Source organism: Cebus imitator, unplaced genomic scaffold (assembly GCF_001604975.1).
Source record: "Cebus imitator isolate Cc_AM_T3 unplaced genomic scaffold, Cebus_imitator-1.0 Scaffold497, whole genome shotgun sequence".
Lineage (NCBI taxonomy): Eukaryota > Metazoa > Chordata > Mammalia > Primates > Cebidae > Cebus > Cebus imitator.
In genome coordinates, this window is record NW_016107812.1 from 1,450,110 (window position 1) to 1,462,226 (window position 12,117).

Genomic DNA, 12,117 nt, shown 5'->3' on the forward strand with positions numbered 1-12,117 from the left:
AAAAAAAAAAAAAAAAAAGATAAGAGTATGTAAAATTTTCTACTTGTAGCAGTAGGAGTTCAAGCATATGATTTTATTTTACTTAATGAGAGTTATAATTATTAGACGAAATAAAATGAAAATTTTTTTTGGCATTTTGATTTAGAATTTATCAAATTTATAAATTGTGGAAAATTAATATCTTCATATAATTCTATTCATCATAAACATAGTGTATTGCTTCAGTCTTTTCTGTACTTATATATTTTATCATGTATATTTTTGTTAGATTTTTCTGCATTTTAAAGCTTTTTATTCCTAAGTACTTTCTAGATTTGTTATTATGATCATACAGGCATTTTCTTGTTATATTTTCTAGTTGGTTATTGCTAATGTAACAAAATGCTGTTCCTCATTGATTTGTTTAAAACTGCTACCCTGTTGATTTTTCATACTGATTCTCATGGTTTCTTGTTTTGTTTTGTTTTTTTCCTTAGAAAGAAACATTTAATAGGGACTTACCAACAGAAGCCATGTCTGTGTCTTGGGCTGCGGCAAGACAAGATGGTGGATCCCTGCACCATTCCCCCCAGGCCCAGGGCTTATATACCATAGGGGGGGTGGTTCAGAAGGGATGTGTAGGACAATTGAAGTACTGTAACATCAAGGTCGTTTGACCTGACGTTGTGGTAAGTACCTGCCCTTACACAAGGAACAACAGATAAACTGGAAATCTTAGAGGCCCTCCCAGACGGGTTAATCAGAAGCCCACATGGTAGATTAGCTTCCAAGGTGACCTTGCTTTGGCCTTCACACTTCACCACCCAGTCCAGCTTTGATATCTATGCGCCCTCCTCTGAAACTTTAGGGAGGATGCTTGACATTGCATAGCTTTAGCAGCAGTGCATTGGCAATGGGAGACAGATCAGGCTCAGGAGGATTCCAAATTAAGGAGATTCACAGGCTGTTGAATCATGTCTAGTCTTCCGAGTACTATGACTTTGGTTTTCTCAGAAGTAAAACAATGACAGGTACATAATATTAATTATTTGAATAGTAAAAATATAATACACTCAAGGATTACAATCGAGAGAACGTTGATTGTGCCTGAACAACAACAAAGAATCCATTTCGTTAAGGGGCCGACTAAAAGTACCCTGAAGCAAATGAAAACCTGGTTCCTCTTTAGGGACTTCTTGTAGCCAGGAAATAATTCAGAATTAGCCCAAATTGTAGGCAGATAATAAAAACTCAGAACAGTGGTCAGGGTTAGAATCTAAGTTTTTCTCTCTCCAGTTTCCCTACTTCTACCAAGAATAAATCATAGTAGGACCAATTGAATGGCAAAATTTTGGTCTCATTATATTTGGCCTGGTTATTTGCATAAAGTATAGCAAGTATAGTGACCAGCCATGTAAGCTCCTTTTAAGTTGACTTTGCTGAACCTTTTTTTTTTTTTTTCTTTTTTGAGATGTACTCTCGCTCTGTTGCCCAGGCTGGAGTGCAGTGGCCTGATCTCAGCTCACTGTGACCTCTACCTCCCAGGTTCAAGACATTCACTTGCCTCAGCCTCTTGAGTAGCTGGGATTACAGGTGTGCACCACAACACCTGGCTAATTTTTTTATTTTAAGTAGAGATGGGGTTTCACCATGTTGGTCAGGCTGGTCTGGAATTCCTGACCTCGTGATCTGGCTGCCTTGGCCTCTCAAAGTGTTGGGATTATAGGCGTGAGCCACCATGCGCAGCCTTGCTGGAACTTTTTAAAGGAATTTTGGATTTGACTTTTTATTGTATTTATTTATTTATTTAGAGACCGAGTCTCACTCTTTCGTCCAGGCTGGAGTGCAATGGTGTGATCTTGGCTCACTACAACCTCTACCTCATGGGTTCAAGCAATTCTCCTGCCTCAGCCTCCTGAGTAGCTGGGATTACAAGCGTGTGTTACCCAGCTAATTTTTTGTATTTTTAATAGAGATGGGGTTTGACCATGTTGACCAGGCTGGTCTCAAACTCCAGACCTCAGGTGGTCTTCCTGCCTCGGCCTCCCAAAGTGCTGGGATTACAGGCATGAGCCAGCACGCCAGGCCTGGATTTGACATTTTGAAAGCTTAGAAGGCCAAAAGCTAAGCCGAGGATTTGCCACTTGACTGTACTTGTAACGCTTGTATGAATTCCTATCTTATTTGATATCCAAAAATACTTAAAAGTTCATGAGCCTTCTAGAAAGTGACATTCTTTACTTACCACAGGTCTGGAGCATGTAAGGTGGACATGGTACCAGGTCAGTCTTTTCAAGGGGCTTTTTATCAGTTCTATAAAGCCAATCGAAATTTCTCAGAACAGTCTGGTTATATCTGAAAATATACCATTCCATTTGAAGCCTTGATAAAATAACCAGTCTTTCCAGTTGTATCCTTTTACAAAAGAAAACATATTTTTACTGAACTTATGCAAATAACTGTTGCCATAAAATCAGAATACTCACAAATAGTTTCCAAATTTTGGAAAAATCAGGTAGAGAGAAAGGTAAATTTCGCTCACAAAAACATACTTTACCCAGTTGCTCTAAGCTATAAATAACTCAGAAAGATTTTCTTGACTCTTCTTTAATCAGAGCAGCAGGCTTCCAAACAAGATGTCATTTGTTCACCTTGGAACTGCCGCAGTTCACAAATCAAGCAGCTTTTTGTCAGTCAGGTGAGAGCTGTTTACCGGGAACTGTAGAATCCAACAGCTGTTTACACAGTTCCAGAGTCAGTGGAACGGAAGCCGTGTCTGTGTCTCAGGCAGCTGCAAGACAAGATGGTGGATCTCCACCAGTTCTCATTTTATCTCCGCTGGTTGTCTTAGTTTTACAATCAGACAACCAGATATTTACAAATAATGACAATAGTTTTTCTTCCTTGTTGAGTGCCTATTACTGGCACTTTGCTCCTAGTTTGGCAGGTCCTCTAGGACAGGGCTGGCTAGTGGCATTGATTTCAGCATCCTTGTCTTCTGTTTTTAAAGGGAATGGTTTTAATGGTTCACACAAAATATGATATTTTCTATAGGTATAGGGAAGAAACACTTTATAGTGTAAAGGAAATTCCTTTTACTTTTAGTTTGCTTTAAATTCTGATTTTTGAAAGTGTTGAATTTTTTTTTTTTTTTTTTTGAAGGGGAGTCTTGCTCTTGTTGCCCAGGCTGGAGTGCAGTGGTATGATCTCGGCTACTGCAGCCTCCACCTCCTGGGTTCAAGCGATTCTCCTGCCTTAGCCTCCTGCTACCATGCCCAGCTAATTTCTTTTTATTTAGTAGAGATGGGGTTTCATCATGTTGGTCAGACTGGTCTCGATCTCCTGGCCTCAAATGATCCGCCCGCCTTGGTCTCCCAAAGTGCTGGGATTACAGGCATGAGCGACTGCACCCAGCCAAAAGTGTTGAGTTTTATCATGTTCCTTTTGTTGTGTTTATTGAGATGATTGGGTATTCTCCACTAAGGTGCTAATGTGACTTATTTTATTACTTTTTGTTTTTGAAAAATGTGGACTATCCTTTAATTCATTGGATAAACTCTTGGTCTGGTTTACTAGGTATGTATGCACATAGACACGCTCTGTATATATGTACAGAATTAGTTTTCCTTTACTAATATTTTTAAGTATTTTAATCAATGTTAATCATAAATGCGGTTAGACTACAGCTTGTGCTGTCCTTATTTTGTCTGTAGCGTTGTGCAACTTTGTATGATGCATTGTACGGCTTTACATCAGACGATATATACTGGGAACTTTCCGTTCCTTGGGTAGTGTTAGAACTTTTAATAGTGTGGGACTGTTGTCTTTTTGGGAAGAGTGTGCCTTTTCAGTTTTTTAAATGATCATCGGCTAGTCTATTTTTCCCAATTATTTTTTTTTTTTTTGAGATGGGGTCTCACTCTGTCATCCAGGCTGGAGTGCAGTGGCGTGATCTCTGCTCATTGCAACCTCCGCATCCCAGGCTCAAGCAGTCCTCCCACATCAGCCTCTCGAGTAGCTGGGACTACAGGTGTGTGCCAGCATTCCCGGCTAACTTTTATATTTTTTTATAGAGATGGGTTTTCAGCATGTTGCCCAGGCTGGTCTTGAAGTCCTGGACTCAAGTGATCCACCCATTTCTGCTTCCCAGAGTACTGGGATTACAGGCATCAGCCACCATGTCGTGGCCTGGTTTTCCTAATTCTTGCTGGGCTAATTTTTGGTTACTTTTATTTTCGTAGAAAAATTTCCATTTTGTCTAAGTTTTCCAATTGATTGAAGCAAAGTTGTAAATACAGTCAGTTCTGCTATTTTGTTTGCTTTGACAACATGAATTTGCTTCCACACTATTGTTATTTTAAGGAACAATGTGAGCTTTCTGTCTGATTTCTTTCTGATTTCTGTCTCTTTCCACCACTACGTAATAACTTTGGTCATGTTTATATGTTTGTCAACCATTTAGCATGTATGAAACTGCTACTGTTTTTATCAGGTTCTAGGTTTTCTTTTTGTGTGTTGCTGGAATTTTGTATTTACCCCATTTTTCCCATAAGCCCGTGGTTCTTTATGCAACTTTGTATGGTGTGATTTTTTTGCAGCATATATATCCCATTACAGTAGAACTGTTTATCATAATCTCTTGTGAAATTTCAAATCTCTTAGAGTTTTGGACTGCTTCCTGGTCACAGAATTTTCTTTTGATCATGCCAAGTCAATTCAAAATTTTAACAGTTATTTTATATTTAATTTATTAATTAATTTATTTATTTTGAGATGGAGTCTTTCTTGCTCTGTCGCCCAGGCTGGAGTGCAGTGGCACGATCTCAGTTACTGCAACCTCCACCTCCTGGGTCCAAGCGATTCTCCTGCCTCAGCCTCTCGAGTAGTAGGTTCTACAGGTGTGTGCTTCCATACCTGGCAGATTTTTGTGTTTTTAGTAGGACGGGGTTTTGCCATGTCGGCCAGGCTGGTCTTGAACTCCGGACTGCAGGTGATTCACCCGCCTCGGCCTCTCAGAGTGCTGGGATTACAGGCATGAACCACCTTGCCCGGACTATTTGTATTCTTACCAAGCTTAAAGAAATAGTATAAGACTTTAAATAAAATAGACAGGAAACCTCCTGGTCACCTGCTGTGTGCTCTGCACCTTTCCTTTTCCATCCTGTGTCCCCAGAAGCAGCTGCTTTGGGCTGCGTTTCCTTCTCTGGCGTCCATCCCAGCTTCTCATCTGGCCACATTGGCGTGACTTGTTTCATGTTTCTTCTCCCTCCATTTTAAAGTAACCAGCTTGATGAATGGCCTGAACTTGGTACAAGTTGTGGCTTCATTTTTCTCCACCACACCTCAGGCTTGCACCATCAGCTCTTTCTTCCCTTGTGGTCATCGTAAGGAGAGCCCACGATGCTCTGGTCACGGCCTGTTTGTTGCTAACTCTCAGTTACTTTCGTATGGGAAAGTTCAGTCCACACTCCAGGCTCTTGTACCTCCCCCTCATTCTAGCCTGCGGAGGGGAGATGGAGGAGGCCTGTCTTTATTCCCACTCATTTCCTTGTTGCCCTCTGGTGGGGGCTCCTTCTGGGTTGATAGGAAGATCAGTGATTAGAGGGAAGGACACAAAGGCTCCTGCGGTGTGATGGTCAGTACCCAGTGTTATGACAGGCTTCTGTGGGGATCGTGGGACCTGGTTAGAGCCTCTGGCAGGATTTTGCTCGCAGTTCCATGACGTATGTGATTCTTTCTCTCACCGCTTGCAGACTTACCCAGAAGTCCACTCACCGCCTCTTCCCCTGGGATCTACCTCCTTGCAGGTAGTGCTGCTGAGGAGGAGCCTGCTAATGAGCTCAAGTCTCAAGTTCAGGAATCTTGGGGGTATTCCCTGGCCCCAGGGAAACAGTGCCCTGCCTGAGGTGAGCTGCTGAGCCCTCACTCCCCAGCTGCCTTTTAAAGTCCCCCTGTAGTCTCTGCCTTCGAATTTTTCAGAGGAAAGCAGTTATGGATCCTTGTTTACTTAAATTCTTAAGCACATGTCAGTTCCTTCTGAAAATTTCCCAGAATTAGCCTTGGCCGATGGGCTCTTGCAGACATCCAGGTTGTGTATAGGGTGCTTATACAGTCCCCTTTTCCTGGAGCCCCTCCTGTTTGAGAGGATGGATACCCGCTTCCTTTTCTTACCACATGTTCTTAACAAGGTCACTTTGCTCCTTCAGTGACTTAGTTCTGTGGACTCTTTTCTAGCTGGGTCTCCGCCATCTTCAGTCATTCACTGAACAGTTATCCACTCTCGTTTCCTCCCCTTCTCATTCCCAGGCGTCTTCACCTCCATGATGGGGAAGTGCTTTAACTTGCTTGGCCAGTTGCTTGGTGTCCTCCTGGCCCCCGTTCTCTCTCAGCATGCCATGCCATGTCTCCATCAGGTTGTGTTCTGGCTCTGTCCTCATGGATGCCCAGAATCTACCACTGCTTATCATCCCCATCGCTGTCACTTTGGCCCAAGCTACCTTCTTCCACTGGACTAACGCAGTTGTCCCTTACCTGGTCTCCCTGGTATCTCCTCTTCCACAGCCCCTCCCTCTTTCATGGCAGTCAGGATGATCTCGAAATGTGAGTCAGAGCCCTTTCAGTGGCTTCTCACAGCACTTTGGTTTCTGTCTAGATATCACCTCATCAGAGAGCTGCCCTGATCACCCTGTGTGTGTGAAACAGTACCTGTGCCTCCCTCTGTCCCATCACTCTGTCCCTTATCCCTTTTACCTGCTTGGATTTTTATTTTTTTTTAGATGGAGTCTTACTGTGTTGCCCAGGCTGGAGTGCAGTGGTGCGATCTCCGCTCACTGCAACCTCTGCCTCCTGGGTTCAAGCGATTCTCCGGCCTCAGCCTCCCAGGTAGCTGGGGTTACAGGCATGCACCAGCATGCCAGGCTAATTTTTGTATTTTTAGCAGAGACGGGGTTTCTCCATGTTGGCCAGGCTGGTCTCTAACTCCTGAACTCAGGTGATCTGCCACCTTGGCCTCCCAAAGTGCTGGGACTACAGGCTAAGCCACCATGCATAGCCTGGATTTTGTTAAGAGTGCCTAGCACCACTGGCATGTTAAGTGGTGGTGTGTTGGCTGAGTATCACCCTCCCCGGAGGCCCTAGGTAGGTGGGACCTGGGAGCCTAATTCGTATACTGCTTTTAGCTGTTTTCAGTTCACACCTCATTCTTGTTTTGCAGGATGACTGCTCCCAAAGCTATTGAGGCTTCTGTGGGAGAGATGGTTTGCTGTGCGTCAGCTTACCTCTGGGAGAGTTTCGGCTCAGGGAAGTCAGTTACCAGATTTTTGGCTTCTGCTTATTAAAAATTTATCAAAATATCATATTGGCTTCTATTTATGTGGTTCCCTTTTCTTTAAGAGGTCTGTTTGTGCATACTATATTTCTGTAATGTAGTTTAAATGGGTCTCAGAAGAGGATACTGATAATCATGTCTAAATCTCTCCATTCTCTCTGTTCCTACTTTGAAATCACATTTAGTCTCCATCTCAACCTCCCTAATGGGCATAAATCTTACAGTGTTGTAGGTGTTTTGATTTTTTTTTTTTTCCAGAAGTCATTAACAGTTGTAGGTGTTTTGATTTGTGAAATTAGATATTGTAGAAAAACCATCTAGCATAGAGGAATAGTGGCTGTTACTCTGCATAGCAGTTGAGTACTACTGAGCCAGGAGGAGCAGCAGGCTGCATGGAGGGGCCTGGGCATGAGGAGTCTTTGGCTGTAGTGAGACCCTCATGCTACTTGGGATACATAAGAAATGCCCTTAGTTTCAGTCCCTTGAGCTAAACTGTTATAAGAATGCAATTATTTTGTGCTAATTCTGTGAGTATCAGCTTTCATTTATTTAGCATTTACCTGATATGTTTTTTCATTTCTTTATTTTCTAATTTGTATTTTTTCTTTGGTGTATCTCATGAGTTTCACACTGTCTTAGTTATGTTTTCAGTATGTTTCTTCTAACAACATAGTGCTGTGTTTATCTCATGTATATATCTCGCGTGTTTTTCTTGCTTATGAGCTGTAATGAGTGATCACAGCATTTTGAATTATTGCTGCTATCATGTTGTGTGTTGTGCATTTTCCATGCCATCTTGTGCTTTCTAATTGACTTGGATTTGTTGAACTGAATATGTTCTTTCTCAGTGTGTTTTTCTTCTACTGTTTTGGAAGTCATTCTTACCTTCTTCCTTACTCCCTCCCTACATTTTTAGTGCTTGACTGCTTTTAGGTTGTTCACAGGCACACTGAGCTTTCCCCTTTAAACCAAAGTCTAAACAGTTGTATTTTCTCTTTTCCCAAATGAAAGATGTTTCTTTATACCTTCATTTTCTATGATTCTCATCTGTTTGCATCACATACATGCTTAAATCATAGCTGATTACAATTTTAGTTCTGATATGTTTGAAGCAGTATTTAGGTTTTTGTTCTGCTGATTTCAGTGCTCAGCATTGTATCCAGCTTCCCACTAAATCTGTGTCTTAATGTAGTTCCTATAGGATGTAATTTTTTAAATTTAAAACAATTGTTTAATTTTTTTTAGAGACAGAGTCCGGTTCCGTTGCCGAGTGTAAAGTGCAGTGGCACAATCATGGCTAACTACAGCCTCACACTTCTGTGCTCAAACAACCCTTCCACCTCAGCCTCCTGAGTAGCTGGGACTACAGGCATGCACCACCATGCCCACAAATTTTTTGTTATTTGTAGAGATGTGGTCTAACTATGTAACCCAGGCTGGTCTCAAACTCCTGGCGTCAAGTGATCCTCCCACTGCAGCTTCCCAAAGTGCTGGGATTACAGGCGTAAGCTATCACACTCGATGAATATAAATTCTCCAGGTGCTTGTATATTTGAAAATGTCTCTTATTGTCCCTATTCTTGCCTTTTAGTTTGGCTGGTATAAGATTTCAGAATCGGCCGGGCGCGGTGGCTCATGCCTATAATCCCAGCACTTTGGGAGGCCGAGGCGGGTGGATCACGAGGTCAAGAGATCGAGACCATCCTGGTCAACGTGGTGAAACCCCGTCTCTACTAAAACTACAAAAAATCAGCTGGGCATGGTGGTGCATGCCTGTAATCCCAGCTACTCAGGAGGCTGAGGCAGGAGAATTGCCTGAACCCAGGAGGCGGAGGTTGCGGTGAGCCGAGATCTCGCCATTGCACTCCAGCCCAGGTAACAAGAGTGAAACTCCATCTAAAAAAAAAAAAAAAAGATTTCAGAATCAGCATTATTTTTTCTCAGTACTTTATTTCTCTCCCACTTCCAGGAAGCATTGCTTTTCCTTTCAGTTAGTGATCTGGTGTTCTCTTTATTCTTTATTTTCAGAAGTTTCATTACTATCTGCTTCAATTTGGACCTTTTATTTTTTGTTAACTTATCTTGCATTTCAATCGGTAGGTTTTTCTCATGTGAACTCTCATATTTGTCTTCACTCTACGAAAATTTTCAGGCCATATTTCTTCGAACATTGCCCTATTATTCCTCTTATTTATGTGAACCTGCATTGGCAATTCTTCTATAAACCAGGAAAATCATTCCAGGTTTATTTTGTAGTCTAGCTCTTACTCGTTCACCCAGTATAGCCATCGCTGTGGTTTGAATGTATCTTCCAAATTTCCTGTGTTGGAAATGTAATCCCTAAATTTATTTGTTGGTGGTATTCGGAGGCGGGACCTCTGGGAGGTATTTCGGATTAGATCAAGTCATCAGGGCAGGGCCCATATGATGGGATTAGTGGCTTTATAAGGGTAGGAAGAGAGACCTGAGCTGGCATGCTCCCTGCCTCTCATCATGTCAGGCCTTCCACCAAGTTACGACACGGCAGGAAGGCCCTCAGCCGATGCCAGCACCATGCCCTTGGATTTCCTGGCCTCCAGAACCTTGACCTAAATGAACATTTTTCTTTATAAATTACCCAATTTTTGGTATTCTCTTTTAAAAATAGAAGACAAAGACAGCAATCTTTTCTGTTTCTGAAATCTTTGCAGTTACTTGAATTGACCAGGTTCTACCATGTGTTCTGTGTGATGCTTCCTCTTGGTACAGGGACTGCAAATTATGTCCCAATTTATTTATTTTTTTCTTTCTTTCATAATAGATTTGCCAGTTTTTCAGTTGGGCATATACAGAAACAGACTATATTTCTGAATTTCCCTGCTGTTCCCTCCCAGCCCCCACTCTTTGCTGTTCCATAGAATGCTGATGTGATGACTAGAGCCATCTCAGACTGGATTACCCTGGAATTGGAAGCCATGTCAGGTGGAGCAGGAGATGGAAGCCCCAGACCAATTGCCTTCAGACTCCTACAAGGAGAAGGAGAAACTCTCTTGTTTGTCCCCCTGTTGTTCTCAGTTGAACCCTGTTCCAAATACCTCCTGAATTGCCCTTTCCACCCCAACTTCTTGAACACATCATGAATCTTCTAAGACTACTTGAGTGTCTGTCTTCATTTCTGTGCACGATGTACCCTGGATATGTTTTTACGAAGGACTGAGAACACCTTATTTTCTTTGCATGTATAAATGTTCATTTCCATCCACATGATAGAAAGCTTCTCGAAGACAGAACTGGATTTTATTCATCCTGAAATCTTCAGGACCCAAAAGAGAACTGGCAGATAGAAGCGCCTTGATTGACTTTTAATTCTCTCACAAAGTAAATGCTGGACCAGGCACAGGAGATAGTCTGTAGAGGAACATTGATCCTTTCCCAGCTCCTCTGCATCTTTTCCATGTCACCTGATGTAATTGCGTCTAATTGAATGGGATGTGTATTATTTCAGGGATTGTTGTCGTTCAAGGATATATCTGTGGAGTTCACCTGGGATGAGTGGCAGCTACTGGATTCCACACAGAAGTACCTGTACAGAGAGGTGGTACTGGAAAACTACCATAACCTGATCTCGGTGGGTGAGTACTGCTGCTCTGCTCAACTTAGATAGTGAGTCATAAACTGCCATCCTTTTTCATTGTTGTTGACCTACTCTGGGGCCTCTGAAGTGCTTGATGATTATGAACTTGAACTTCAGAGGTGAAATGTCCTTAGTCCCTGTTTGGCCCTCACTTTCTAGCCGTAGTCTTTCCCCAAGTGAGACGAGCAGTTTGGCTCTGTAGCTCCTGCTTCCTCGGTCCTGTCCCTGACCCTGGTCCACAACCTTTGTGATTTCCCATCAACAGGGTATCATGGTGCCAAGCCTGACTTAATCTTCAAGTTGGAACAAGGAGAAGATCCGTGGATAGTAAATGCCAAAATTTCCAGGGAGAGCTGTCCAGGTGGGTGAGTGAGAACGAGGAAGGTGGGAGGTGTGGGAGTGAACTGATGCGTCCCTGAGGAGTGGGCATTTGCAGGGTTGTCTACAGAAATGCTTCTGGAAGTCCTTGAACTAATGGGGCTGACTCAGGATGAAGCCATGAGGTCCTCAGATAAGGAAATCACCGTCACTCTTCATATATTTTGGTTTTTCTTCCCCTTCATTGTTGAGAGGGAGGCGCATCCCCTCCTTCCCATGGTCATGGGTATCATTGGGGAATCAAGACCTTCAGGGGATTTCTTTATCCTCTTACTTGGTGTGGCTCATGGCCCTCTATTTCTTTTCTTTTATTTCATCTTTAGTCTTCCGCAGTTGGATCCCCTAGAGTTTACTCACAGTCTTAAGAAACCCTGGTGTCTCCTGTGTCTTTGAGTGATTTTGCATACCTTATGCTTCCCTTTTGTGTTGTCCAAAGGCGCATTTTTTCCAAGTTTGGCTGTCCTCTCCTGTGCTGTAACTGTCGACAGGCTCTTCCATTCTGAAGCATTTTTTCCAAGTTTGGCTATCGTCTCCTATGCTGTAGCTGTCGACAGGCTCTTCCATTCTGAAGCATTTTTTCCAAGTTTGGCTGTCCTCTCCTGTGCTGTAGCTGTCGACAGGCTCTTCCATTCTGAAGGTTTAAGCTTTGCCCCCAGAGTCCGTCTTTCTTTTCGGCACTTGAGTCCTGGGTTTTACATGCTGAGGGGAGAGCTCCCCCACGCTTTCCCAGGCTTCACTTCCAGTATCGGAAGTGGGGATTTCCTTCTAAAATTACCATTCTGCCTCAGAAGAAATGGCCAGAGTCCTTCGTTTTCTTTTT

The 12,117-nt window shown here is 42.8% G+C and overlaps 1 protein-coding gene across 3 annotated transcripts in view; it reads left to right on the forward strand.

Annotated features, from left to right (window-relative positions):
• The window catches only part of ZNF26 (zinc finger protein 26), a 27,242-nt gene that overhangs the window by 8,871 nt on the left and 6,254 nt on the right, over positions 1 to 12,117 (forward strand). Inside the window, exons 1-4 of one of the 3 annotated variants that reach the window (XM_017513639.2) lie at positions 1,954 to 2,677; positions 5,733 to 5,885; positions 10,791 to 10,917; positions 11,185 to 11,280. In XM_017513639.2, the coding sequence (XP_017369128.2) occupies positions 5,814 to 5,885; positions 10,791 to 10,917; positions 11,185 to 11,280 (295 nt within the window). In that variant the 5' untranslated portion in view covers positions 1,954 to 2,677; positions 5,733 to 5,813. Of the gene's footprint in view, positions 1 to 1,953; positions 2,678 to 5,732; positions 5,886 to 10,790; positions 10,918 to 11,184; positions 11,281 to 12,117 lie in introns of those variants that run through there. The other 2 variants (XM_017513640.2, XM_037733162.1) reach the window with 2 other exon arrangements.